The 14,236-nt window shown below is 34.7% G+C and overlaps 1 protein-coding gene across 14 annotated transcripts in view; it reads left to right on the top strand.

The window, feature by feature from the left end:
* CARF (calcium responsive transcription factor) overlaps positions 1 to 14,236 on the top strand; it is an 80,024-nt gene that overhangs the window by 7,783 nt on the left and 58,005 nt on the right. For 9 of the 14 annotated variants that reach the window (XR_011467695.1, XR_011467696.1, XR_011467697.1 and 6 more), the window contains 5 exons: positions 4,606 to 4,717; positions 5,154 to 5,381; positions 9,678 to 9,798; positions 10,832 to 10,961; positions 11,817 to 11,901. Coding sequence is in view for 11 of the 14 variants with exons in the window: in XM_070387986.1 (XP_070244087.1) it covers positions 4,649 to 4,717; positions 5,154 to 5,381; positions 9,678 to 9,798; positions 10,832 to 10,961; positions 11,817 to 11,901 (633 nt within the window). In the remaining 3 variants the exon portion in view is untranslated. Of the gene's footprint in view, positions 1 to 4,587; positions 4,718 to 5,153; positions 5,382 to 9,642; positions 9,799 to 9,981; positions 10,049 to 10,831; positions 10,962 to 11,816; positions 11,902 to 14,236 lie in introns of those variants that run through there. The other 5 variants (XM_070387972.1, XM_014480974.2, XM_070388014.1 and 2 more) reach the window with 4 other exon arrangements.

The following is a 14,236-nucleotide window of genomic DNA, read 5'->3' as shown; positions in this document are numbered from 1 at the left end:
CATGAAGTGGTGGGACCGGATGCCATGATCTTCGTTTTCTGAATGTTGAGCTTTAAGCCAACTTTTTCACTCTCCTCTTTCACTTTCATCAAGAGGCTTTTGAGTTCCTCTTCACTTTCTGCCATAAGGGTGGTGTCATCCGCATATCTGAGGTTATTGATATTTCTCTCAGCAGTCTTGATTCCAGCTTGTGTTTCTTCCAGTCCAGCGTTTATCATGATGTACTCTGCATATAAGTTAAATAAACAGGGTGACAATATACAGCCTTGACGTACTCCTTTTCCTATTTGGAACCAGTCTGTTGTTCCATGTCCAGTTCTAACTGTTGCTTCCTGACCTGCATACAAATTTCTCAAGAGGCAGATCAGGTGGTCTGGTATTCCCATCTCTTTCAGAATTTTCCACAGTTTATTGTGATCCACACAGTCAAAGGCTTTGGCATAGTCAATAAAGCAGAAATAGATGTTTTTCTGGAACTCTCTTGCTTTTTCCATGATCCAGTGGATGTTGGCTATTTGATCTCTTGTTCCTCTGCCTTTTCTAAAACCAGCTTGAACATCAGGAAGTTCATGGTTCGCATATTGCTGAAGCCTGGCTTGGAGAATTTTGAGCATTACTTTACTAGTGTGTGAGATGAGTTCAATTGTGCGGTAGTTTGAGCATTCTTTGGCATTGCCTTTCTTTGGGATTGGAATGAAAACTGACCTTTTCCAGACCTGTGGCCACTGCTGAGTTTTCCAAATTTGTTGGCATATTGAGTGCAGCACTTTCACAGCATCATCTTTCAGGATTTGGAATAGCTGAACTGGAATTCCGTCACCTCAACTAGCTTTGTTCGTAGTGATGCTTTCTAAGGCCCGCTTGACTTCACATTCCAGGATGTCTGGCTCTAGGTGAGTGATCACACCATCATGATTATCTGGGTCGTGAAGATCTTTTTTGTACAGTTCTTCTGTGTATTCTTGCCATCTCTTCTTAATATCTTCTGCTTCTGTTAGGTACATACCATTTCTGTCCTTTATCGAGCCCATCTTTGCATGAAATGTTCCTTTGGTATCTCTGATTTTCTTGAAGAGATCCCTAGTCTTTCCCATTCTGTTGTTTTCCTCTATTTCTTTGCATTGATTGCTGAAGAAGGCTTTCTTATCTCTTCTTGCTAGTCTTTGGAACTCTGCATTCAGATGCTTATATCTTTCCTTTTCTCCTTTGCTTTTTGCTTCTCTTCTTTTCACAGCTATTTGTAAGGCCTCCCCAGACAGCCATTTTGCTTTTTTGCATTTCTTTTCCATGGGGATGGTCTTGATCCCTGTCTCCTGTACAATGTCACAAACCTCATTCCATAGTTCATCAGGCACTCTAAAGAAATGGCTACTCAATCCAGTATTCTTGCCTAGAGATTTCCATGGACAGAGGAGCCTGGCAGGCTACAGTCAATGGGGGTTGAAAAAAATATGATAAGCATTCAGTAAGCATTAAATTATTTTATAGCTATGATAATTAATAATCTTTATTCTGTGTTAATAGTGCTGGTATTTAAAAATTAGAATAGTCTCAAAAATATTTCTTTTTTTTTCTTTTCATCAAAGGTTTTTATCTCAGCTGCCTAAGGACTTTGGCTTTCTGCTTTCTGGTTCTGAACACAGCCCAGATTTTCTGACCACTGGGAAAGGGCAATCCAGATTCGTTTATTTCTAATTCCTTGCAACCCCATGGACTGTAGCCCACCAGGCTCCTCTGTCCGTGGGATTTCCCAGGCAAGAATCAAAAATATTTCTTAATGTCACCATGTCTAGACAGTGAATATCTCAATGTATTTAATTTACTTAAAAATTGTATTCTTGACAGCAGTTATTTCAATTTTAAGTCCCTCAGTAGGACTTGAATTAATTGGATCTAAACTCTGTCAACATTTTTTGTTTGAATAGTTATTTTTATACTCAGTGCACATTAGAAGTCAGTTAATAAATGACAGTTAAATTAATTTTAGAAGTCATCAAGATAATCAACTATTAGGAACATAAAATCTTAGAACTGAGTGGGATCTTTAATGAACTAGTAATTGGAGTTCAGAAAAGTTGACGTATTGGTTTTTTTAATCAAATCTAGACTGACCCTTTGTTTTTTACTACATGCAAGATGTTGGATTTAAAACAGTAATATTGAAATAGAACTTGTTAGTCATCTGAAAATGTAACACTTTTTTAATTTTTAAAGATAGTATAGAAAAGTACATTGAGAAGCTTTATACTAAGCCCAGGTAAATTTTGATTACATCAATGAGATGACTGATATTTAACAGATTTTTGTCTTCAGGAATCAAATTATTTATAGATAGGTAGATTTTTAATCTTAGTTTGTATAATTATAGGTAGTAGGAATAATTTATTAGGTACTGACAATGTTCTGGGAATTGCACCAAGCCCTTTGCATACATTATTTTGTTTAATCTTTTTAACAGCCTTGTGAGGGAGATGCAGTATAAATGCCAGTTTACAGTAGAGAAAAACTAAATCTCAGAGTAGTTAACTAATTTAAGTATAAAGCTGAAATTCAGACCCAGACCATTTGACTACAGAACACTGTCTTCAACGATTTTATACAGTTTTACTGACAAAACTTTCTCAATTTTTATTTTATAAGTTAATGAAGAAGTAATACATTTTCTTGTTCACCCTAACTGCAACCTTGTCCAGAGTGCAGTAACTTAACCAAAAATTTCAAGATAATTTTTAAATTCATGTACTATGTTTTGTTACTGGCTTTAGTTTACAGGCAATCTGATTGCTTTTTAAATATAAGACTTTTTTTTTAGAAAGGTTTGTTTTTATTTTTTTGGCTGCACCACATGGCATACGGGATCTTAGTTCCCCAACCAGGGATCGAACCCCAGGCCTGGCAGTGAAAGCACTGAGTCCTAACCACTGGACTGCCAGGGAATTTTCTTCCTTTTTTTTTTTTTTAAACCCCTTCATCCATATCTCCCACTGCCAACCCCCTTGCCTGTGGCAGCCACTAGTCTGTTCTCTGTATCTGTGAGCTTGCATTTGTTTAAGATTCCACATGTGAGAGAGGTCATACAGCATTTGTCTTGCTCTAGCTATAGTTTTACCCCATTCCAGTACTCTTGCCTGGCAAATCCCCATAGGCTGCAATCCATGGGGAGGAGTGCCATTGGTAGGTTCTGCAATCCCAGGGGATAGGCTGCAATCCATGGGATCGCTAAGAGTCGGACACGACTGAGTGACTTCACTTTCACTTTTCACTTTCATGCATTGGAGAAGGAAATGGCGACCCACTTCAGTGTTCTTGCCTGGAGAATCCCAGGGACGGGGGAGCCTGGTGGGCTGCTGTCTGTGGGGTCGCACAGAGTCAGCCACGACTGAAGCGACTTAGCAGCAGCTATAGTTTTGTGGCTTCTTTAGTGAAGTGTCCTTCAAATATTTTGCCTACTGTTGATTGGGTTGTTGTCTTATAACTGAGCCAAAGCAGTTCTTTACAGAGTTCGAATACAGAAAAAGTTTTTTCCAGGTGTATGTTCTGCAAATATATTCTGATCTGTAATGAGCAAATTTCATCACTTTAAAAAAAACTAAATCTCAGAGTAGTTAACTAATTTAGGTATAAAGCTGAAATTCAGACCCAGACCATTTGACTACAGAACACTGTCTTTAAAAAAGTCCAATTTGTAGACTTTTATCTTTTATATTTCATGCTTTTTGTGTCCTGTTTAAGATATCTCTGCTAAACCCAAAGTCAAAAAGATTTTCTCTACTGCTTTTGTCTAGAAGTTTTATAGTTTTATAGTATATGATACATTTCAGGTTAATCTTTGATATGAAGTAAGGGTCAAAGTTTATTGTTTTACATACAGTGATTTAGCAATATCCCCAGGGAGTAAGGGGATGTTGGAGGTATATGTAGGGGCAAAATCACCACCTGTTGAAAACCACTGTACTAGACCTAATCTTTTTGGAATACATATTTCTTCCTTTTCAAAGCTTGTCATTCCAGTGTTAAGTGGTATGGTTGTATGTTATGGTAAGAGTTGTATGTATATAATCTCCATCTGCACCAAAATGTCTTTTAAAATTCTGTAATGCTATCATATGGCACATCTCATAAAATTAAACATTTTCATTTAGAGTAAATCTTTGTAAAACGAGAATTTTAGAAGTGTCTGAAAGCATGTAACAACAGTGTCTGTCACGTAGCAACAGTCTTAATAAACCAGTGTTTTAGTTGTTCAGTCGTGCCCGACTCTTTGCAACCCCATGGACTACAGCCCACCAGGCTCCTCCGTCCATGAGATTTCCCAGGCAAGAATACTGGAGTGGGCTGCCATTTCCTTCTCCAGAATAAACCAGTACATATGTATAATTAAGGATAGGGTGAGTAAAGTACATAACATTAGTCTTTGCTCTGCCTTGAATTTACTCTGGTGCCTTTGCAAATCATTTAACAAATTTATTTTCTTAATCTTATAGGGTATAAATTACTTAACCTGAGTTGTGTGGGGTAATACAGAGAGATGAGGAATTTATTTAAGACAAACATTCTATAAAAATATTATGTATTTTATTTGATCAGGCATTTAAACTCTTTCAGCTGTTAAACAACAGAATAAAATGGAATTGAATATGATATCAGCATGGAACAGTCTGTTGATTCATTAAAAGTCAACCATAATGATTCTGAAGAGTCAAAAACAGATTCTCAGGTATTTGAAGTAGGGATTCAACTGGGAACTTTTTTTCATTCAAAGGAAAACAAATAGTGTTATATTTAATATATTCAAGAATTTTAACATTTAATTTTCCATAATCCTATCATTTATTTAATTTTATATTATAGAACTTAAGAAAGTGATATATTCATGAAGATTTATGTATAAAGAAAAATCTGCATGTTGAATTATGTTTCATCATTTCACGTTGTATTCCAGTGAACAATTTGCAGTAAAATAATAATAAAACTCAACAGTTTCACTTAACAACTTCTGTCTAGATCAGTCTGAATTGATAACCCTTACAAAAAGTAAAGTGAATAATGAACTGAAAAATGAATGTTTCCATTTTTTTATCATAAACATTCTCTGTTTTAAAAAATTGTGACATATTTTACAAACACTCAAGTGACTTTTTTGTTTGCAAAAGCATCTAACCTATATGGACTCCAGTGAGCCTTCTTTTGGACAAGATGGTTCGCCTAGAGTTTTACCCGTTACTACTCCTGAAGAGGACGGTTCACTCACATCTCAGAATATACCAGGGCCCCTGACTCAGGCACAGACCCTCTCTGCAGAGCAATTCCATCTAGTGGACCAAAATGGGCAACCTGTTCAATATGAGCTTCAGTCATTGGGGGATTCTAACGCACAAATGGTGAGTAGGTTTTTAAAATAACCAATTTTCTGCTGTTTGGCAAAATGTATTAGTCTAACTTGATGATCTTAATTTCTTGACACACTGTCTCTATGATACTCATTTTTAAGTTATGTAAGGATTTTAAAAGATTTCCTAGGAATTCTCTGCTGGTCCAGTGGCTAACATTCCATGCTTTCTTTGCTATGGGCTCAGGTTTGATCCCTGGTTGGGGAACTAATGCATGCTGTGTCGTGCAATCAGAAATAAAACGTAATAGATTATTTCCTTTCAGAACCACAAATAGTACTTCAAACCAATAGACACAGCTACCACCTTGTCTAGGCAAACTTGTGCTTTGAGAGCAGTTGGAAATGTAACGTAATTGGTCACTAGTGCTAACGTGCCAGAGCTTACATATAACTTACATTTATTTTTTGTTTATGCCTTTAGCTGAACTCAAGGTTATTTGCTCTATCAGCATCTCATTTACTGATTTGCATGCCACATGCTGGTGTGCTTTCTTGAAGAAAAAGAAAGCGATGAAAGTACCAATGAAATGATGGAATTTAGACATACCCTTATTGATTTTGTAGGTCAATATGTAGATGTCATGTGAATAACAATGTATAAAATTGAAAACGGTGCTTTAAATTGTTAGCCAGAAGTATTTATGACCAAGTTCATAAGTTGAGTAATAGAGGTGAAAGATGGTTTTGATTGAAATAAAATTGAGAAAAACTTCTAAATTGCTCTCTGATTAATAATATACTTATATTAGCAATAATATGAACAATAATATATATGTTTTGGTTGTTTTTTCAAATTTTCCTACAGTGAATTTTAATTCAATAATAAAAATTACTTTTAAAATCTTAACTTCAAATATCAACTATGTTTAAGTAGGCTACCATTTGGGTGAGAGGTTAAAGCGTCTGCCTGCAATGTGGGAGACCTGGGTTCAATCCCTGGGTTGGGAAGATCCCCTGGAGAAAGAAGTGGCAACCCACTGCAGTGTTCTTGCCTGGAGAATCCCATGGACAGAGGAGCCTGGTGGGCTACAGTCCATGGGGTCGCAAAGAGTCGGACACGACTGAGCTGCTTCACTTTCACTTTCACTTTCAGGCAACCATTTATAATAACCCAAAATTAGTCTTTGTTTTTGTTTCTAGTCTAGAGCATTCTAGAGTTAATCTATGTCCTTTGGCTCCCTTTTAATCCAGTTAAATTTTGGGGTTGAGAGTTATTGACTGAGAGGGGGCTAATTGTAGACAACTTTTTTGTGTTATGTTCAAGCTCAACATTTTCTGGGCTTCAGGACTGAAATGCAAAGTAAGGAAAAAAAAAGAAATGCAAAGTAAGGGTAAGCTTCTGTAACCATACTGTATCACCAGCAGAGATTAATAAACAACAAATAATTTAGATGTGAACAGATCCATTTTAATATTTCATGTTCAGAATGAAATGCTTCTGTAATTTCCCTTGATATTTGAAATTTATTCTAGTTTCTATCAGAACGTTTAGAAAGTCTGTATTTTCTAATGGAAGGATACAAGAGTCTGAATGTATGAAGGGTGCTCATTTTACACATGGTAACTTTCCTAAAAAGCATGTTAAAATTATTTATTTATCTGGGTCTGAAAAAAGTTGGAGGTTTCATTCTCTCTGTAATTGTATTAAATTTCCTATCTGCAGTAATTATAAAGGTGATTTTTACACTGTTTGGGGTAGGAGGTGATATAGAGAGTTATTTGAAGTTGTGAAATAAGGAAACACGTCAGGAACTTGGAAATTAAATGTAAGCAACAAATGGAATGTAACTAGTTACTTTCTCCAAAGAACCAAAGATCAGAAGCTGGTGATATTCTGGGAAACTTGGTGGAGATTTTTAATTTTTATTGTTTATTTTAATAGACTTTTAATTTTAAGATCAGTTTTAGGTTCACTGTAAAATTGAGCAGAAAATACAGATTTCCCTCCCATATGCCCCCTACCTTCATATATGCATAGATAGCTTTCCCCATTGTCAGTACCTCCCAACAAGTAGAGCTTTTTGTAAGAAATGACTTTTTTTTAAGCTATCAGTGAACTAGCAAAGTTTCTGTAGTGGGTGAATCTCCTATGGATGGAAGGAGGTTTTAGAATGAATCAGGGATGATGTTTTTTATTTACTAGAAATATTGTACACAAAGAGCCCAGTAAATATAAAACTACTCATTAGCCAAGATTTTCTGATAATTTTTGTGGAGTGAAGTGAAGTTGCTCAGTCGTGTCCGACTCTTTGCAACCCCATGGACTGTAGCCTATCAGGGTCCTCTGTCCATGGGATTCTCCAGGCAAGAATACTGGAGTGGGTTGCCATTTTCTTCTCCAGGGGATCTTCCCAACCCAGGGATCGAACCCAGGTCTCCCACATTGCAGGCGGGCGCTTTATCATCTGAGCCACCAGGGAAGCCTATTTGTGGTGGGCCTCAAATAGAATGTATTGCAGCAGATGACTCTTCAAAACTATGTTTGTTTTCATAGCAAAGATTAAAGATGATTACTTTTTTGGTAATAGAAGTAGTAATGTTATCATCACCATTGACAAATTATAGGAATTGAAAATAGTTTTTAAGGTACCAGGTGGAATAAGGTAAGAAAACAGAAAATAGAGGAGATTCTTTTTCACTGTTGAGAAACAGTTTCAAAATTAAGAAGATATTTCATAAATTATTCTTAATTATGAAATTTCCGTATGGTTGAATAAATTAAATTATTATATATATATATATATATATATATATATATATTTGGATTTAAAAATAACCACAACACTTTTATAAGAATGAATGAAATATTTTTCACATATATTTAATTTCATTTATATGGAAAGAATTTAAAACTATTATTATTATTGCCTTTTAAAGTCCAGCAGGGTTTTTGTATTGTTTTCTTTTTGTCTTTTTTTTAGGTTAAGTAGCATCATCAGGTATTGGGATGCAACATAGTACACTTGCGATTATGGGTAGAAGACTAAGGCAGTACAGAGTAGTGGTTAAAAGGAGTAGGGCTGCTTGGGTTTGAATTTCAGCTCAGAACTGTATATATAGCTCTCTGTTACCTTGCATGGGTTTTGTAGCCTCTGTGTAACTATTTCCTCATGTATAAAATGTATATAGCTCATGAAGATTAAGGAAAGTCCTGCCACTAGTATGAACTCAACAAATGAAAAGCAGTTGTCATCATCAGGGTTTACAGGTTTTTTTTCATGCTGAGGTGATAAGAGGTATGGCAAGATATGTTTAGCTCAACAAACATGATAAACATTGGGGGAAGGAGAGAATTCCTAATCTGAATTTCTGGGAAATGTTTATGATTGTACTTAAGGCATTCTATTTTGTTGGGGTGTAGGTTTGTTGCCTCCGCCAAATGTAAAGGTTTTCAAATGACCCTCGAGTAAGAATACTGTCTCTATCAGGCCATTAGTAATGTTTCCATGTTTTACATACCAAAAGTGAGACTTGACAAAGTAGGTTGGAATGCTTAAGGAGACTTTCCTGCCTTAGGGAAAACTGAAGACAGGGGTTTTTGGGTAAAGCAGTAAAACTGTTAGTAGTTTTTTAGGTAATAAAGTTTATAAGGTGTCTAGAAAGTCTGGAAATAAAGGATAAACTTATTTTTAAATAATATTTTAGTTATATTTTAAATCATAGGCTCAAAATGTTTTTCTTCAGCTTACATGCTTTCTCAGTTTACATTCCTCTAAATTTGAGGCAATGAATTCATTTGCTAAACTGAGAAAAAAACAAAGGAAATAATAAATATACAATTTCTGTATGTTTTCAGACTTTGGGGGCACTCTATTATTCTTTATGGATCAAGACAGCATATAAAAAATGCGGAGATATAAAAATCCTGTTTAACTAAACGTTTTACAAGTTACTGTTTTTAAATGAAAATTAAACTATGAGACTAGTGATTATCACACAAATAGGTCAAACGTGTGGATAATACAGTAAGTAGAAAAAAGTAAATTATCTTTAATCCAGTCAGAGACGTGTTCAGGTTACTAAGTAATTAGACTTCATACCCATGCAATGATTAAGATCATAGAACATAGGGTCAGACTACCTGTTTTGAATCCTAGTTTTACCGTTTATCGACTGAGAGACTTTGGGGGGAAATAAAATGTTATGTACCTTGTGTTTTCATCTATAAAGTGAGGGAAATGATAGTATCCATTGTTGAGGTAGGCATGTCTAACAGTTTTCTAAGTAGTGATTCTGTTGAATCATTATAGACTTATGCACTTGATTTTTTTAAAATGCTTCCAAGATGATTGTTGCCAGCCCATCAGAAAATGGACAGGTGCTGCGTGTAATTCCATCTCCCCAGACAGGAATGACACAAGTGATTATACCTCAGGGACCACTTGTGGATGAGAATAGTCCTCAAGGTGAGTAATTATGGGATATAAGGGATTTAAGAATGTTTTAAAGAACAAATGTATATTTCAGAAAATCACCCCATGAAAGTCAGTGCTAAAGTGGATTTCTTTGGGTAAGATTGTGAACTGAATGATTAGAAAAAGTTTCTTAGCCCAAATAAATTTCAAGTTCATTTTTCAACTCCTGTCTAGGTTAGCTGTCTATTTCATTTTGGAATTCTATGAAGCTGGTTGACTCTTGCTTCCTCCCAAATGACCAGTGAGCATAAAATAAATTCTTCTTAACTTTAATAACAGTAATAATAACAGCAATAATAACAAGAACATAGTGCTAATAGCTACTGGAGACATTTTTATATTTGTATTTTTATCAATATTGTTGTTAGGCATATGACATTCATTTGTAAAATATTCTTCTCATGTCCTCTTTGCTCTCTTCTTCTTTACTTTGTTCCTTCAGATTCCGAAAGAATCATGCTCCTTATTTATTTTATTCTTTCTTTACCTATTTAATATCCCTATTATCCCTATTAGTTCTCTTCCTTTTGCTTTCTTTCCTTTTCCATCTATTTGAATCTCTTTTCTAACATCATAGCTACACTGTTGTGATTTTTTCTTAGATAATGATTTAGGGTAGATATTCTTAATTTAGTGTTATGATTCTGTGGCTTTGATAGCAGTTGTTAAAACTTAAGAGAAAAAACATAGTTTTCAGAAAACATAAACATGATATAGAAACAAAAAGGAGTTAGTTTTACATTTTCTTGTTATATTGCGGTTCTTTTAATATGTTACTTCTGCCATTTTTATATCCTAGCTGTTCAATATAAGTTCCAAAACTTAATTATAAAGCTTCAATAATCAGTTTTACAGTTTAAAAGCAAGTTTATCAGAGAAATTCTCAGTAAAGTATTATAAGTTTTATTATCTTTAGCTTCAGAGCATATCTTCCCTTTCCTGTTTCAAATATATTAGTTTCAGTTAGTTACATTCTCATCGTCTTTTAAGGTATTAATGTTGCTTTGTTCTTACTCTTGTTAAGATGTCTCTGAAGAGAAACCGAGTGACAGAAACTTACCAGCTGTAAGAGTGGATGCTCTAGCAGACAGTAACAGTAGTTACGTTCTTCATCCACAGGCATCCCTCACATTGCCCAAAAAGACAGTGACCAGGTGAGTCAGTGGGAAGGAGGAGCTCATCTTTGTATATCACCATGGAAATCACTTTTTACGATATCACATTTACAGCTGGCTGCCTATAGAGAAGATCAGAAATGCAAGAAATACAAGATCAGAAATACAAGTCATCATCAAGTACATCTTTAAATCATTTTGATAGCATCTTGGCAACAAGAAAACTACTTTAGAAGCTGTAAAAGATCAAAGTGCTACTTTACCTCAGTGATGCTTGCTTGTTATCTTTGAAGAAACCTGAAAACATCTAGCATTAATAGAGTTTTTAAAGTAAAGAAATATCTATTCTAGGCCCTATAATTTTTAATGGTTCATCACATTTTATGCATCACATTTTATCACCTCTGTAGTAAATTGTTTAAAATGTTTTTTGTTCATATCTATTTCAGCTTTTATTTTTGCCATAAAATAACACTATAATAATTTAGGGAAATATAGACATGGGTTTTGTATTTATATTTTAATTGTTCTATGAAAATATTTTAAAGTTAACAAGTTAAGTGACATTTAATCTTAGACAGAATATCGTGTTACTATTAATAAGTCACTTGAAGATGGTTTATTAGCCCATTTTTTGTGAAATGAAAAATGTATAAGAATACAAAATAAGCTCTGAGAAAGACATATAAAGTAGTTGAATTTGTTAGCAATTGATAAAATACTAATGATTGAAAAAAAGCATAGTTACAGCCATCAGAATAATCTTTCATCATTACAGTTTCTCCTTGATGACTTCAGTATTGTCTTTGACTGGCAAGAGGAAAAAGCAACTGAATGCTCTGTGTGTCTGTGTACCTGGTAATATATATTAATATATATTCTTACCTATCCCAGGATACTTGAAGAACCTCTTTTGGCTCCACTCCAGCCACTTTCTTCTAACACACCTATATGGGCCTGCCGTCTTAGGAGCTGTGAGGTGAGTTAAAAAGTAATCCTTAAAAAAAAAAAAAAAAAATCCTTATGTAGATTGACTTAGTTGATTATAACTATAATTCATTGTCTACTTTTGAGTATAACTAATAGAGGCTGTGTCTGTAATATTTTATGTTTGTGCTCCTCATCTATTATTTTATTCCTTAGGGATTATAAGATCTGTTAAAGCAGAGATCATATAAATCCCTTCATTCTTCATTTTCATTTCTTCTCTTACAATCTTTTCCTTGTCTTCCATGAAACTTCATGTTTCTTTATGTTTAATCTTTTAATCATTCCTTCTCTTTCTTTGCCTGCACTTATTTGTTTTCATATTCTCAGTGGAAATTCTTCAAGGTTCACTGTTTGACCTTATCTTGTTTCTCTACTTCTTATCCCTTGAAGAGCTTCCCAACTTTGTTGACTTTAAATTCTCACTTTTATAAAAATGATCCCAATTCTCTATGACCAGTTCTTTAATTCTTCCCTTGCTTTTGTCCCAGATCTTCAGCTACTTACTTGAAGCTTTACTTGAACTTTACCTCAAATTCACCATATCCTAAACAGAAATTATCTAACATACCATAACTAGCTCTACTTCCTAAATTTCTTGTCTGTATAATGACAAATACCATTTTCTTAGATATAAAGTTTTCGATTATTTTTCCCATATTTAGATAATCACCTGATATTTTTAGTTTTTCCTTTAAAATGGTTTAAAAAGAGCCTCTTCCACAGCTTTTTATAATCTTGAACTCAGTTATAGTAACAGCCTTCCCATTAATCTCTTTGAATCTTCCATTTCTAGTCCTTACTGTGTGGTTTTCTAAAACTACCAATCTTTTTTTTTTTTTTTGATGTGGGCCATTTTTAAAGTCTTCAATGAATTTGTTACAATATGGCTTCTGTTTTGTATGTTTTGGCTTTTTGGCCATGAGTCATGTGTGGAGAAGGCAATGGCACCCCACTCCAGTACTCTTGCCTGGAAAATCCCATGGATGGAGGAGCCTAGTGGGCTGCAGTCCATGAAGTCCCTAAAAGTCGGATACGACTGAGCCACTTCACTTTCACTTTTCACTTTCATGCATTGGAGAAGGAAATGGCAACCCACTCCAGTGTTCTTGCCTGGAGAATCCCAGGGACGGGGGAGCCTGGTGGGCTGCCGTCTATGGGGTTGCACAGAGTTGACACTACTGACATGACTTAGCAGCAGCAGCAGCATGTGGGGGTCTTAGTTCCCTGACCAGGGGATTGAATCCACACACTCTGCATTAGAAGGTGAAATCTTAACCACTGTACCACTAGAGAAGTCCCTAAAACTACTTATCTTTACATACTACTTTCATTATCTTTTCTCACTGCCCAGTAAGCTCAGTGTTATTTTTTCCACATCATTTAGCCACTTGTTACTAGCTTTCAAGATCATTCATAATCTGATATCACTTAATCTTGTCCTATTTTATTTCTTACTTTTCTCCAATTTAACTTTCATTTGTATTAGCCCAGTCTTCTTACTTTATACTAGCACTTCAGAATCTTCCTTTATACCCCCTTCAATTGTTTTTATATCCATTTCCTAATGTTATTTTTTTTCTTCTACTTACCTTTCTAACTACTATTCTTCAAATCCCAGTGCAAGTCCTATATTTCTTTTCTGAAATATTCTAATAGTTATTTTTTGCCTATTTCTCTCTTAAAATTCTTTGAAAATGATTACCATAACCATTCTTAATTATTTGCTATCTTGGGTTATTCATTATTACATAACATTTAGACTGTATACTTTTTGAGGGAAGGGATCATGGTTTTCTACATATAAACCATACATGATAATTAGTATTTAATTATTAAAATGCTTCATTGTTTTAAACATTCTTAAAATACGAGAAGGAAAAGCATTACATCGGTTTTAACATGTTGAGGAAATTTCTTATCATGAAGTCAAACGATGTATTACGTTTGTTAGGACATTATCATTGTTTTTGCTTTTCTAAGTTACATACTTATATGTATGTATAGACAGTAAGATTTTTTTTCCCCTCACCTTTTTGTTAGTCATGGTTTTTCAATGGTTTCTTCCTAAAGTTACTATTCTTGTTCTTTGATGAAGGGTTTTGTTGTTGTTGTTTTTTTAAAAAAACAAAATGATTTGTCAACCATGAAATTTATATATTTTTGGCTGTGCTGGGTCTTCATTGATTTCTGTGCAGGTTTTTTCTAGTTGCAGCAAGTGGGGCACTCCTCAGTGCTGTGTGCGGGCTTCTCGTTGCAGTGGCTTTACTGGTGGAGCATAGGCTCTCGGCACATGGGGTCTCAGTAGTTGCAGTTCATGGGCTCTA

The sequence above is a fragment of the Bos mutus genome, chromosome 2, assembly GCF_027580195.1.
Source record: "Bos mutus isolate GX-2022 chromosome 2, NWIPB_WYAK_1.1, whole genome shotgun sequence".
Taxonomy (NCBI): Eukaryota; Metazoa; Chordata; class Mammalia; order Artiodactyla; family Bovidae; genus Bos; species Bos mutus.
This window is presented reverse-complemented; position numbering and strand designations above follow the sequence as displayed.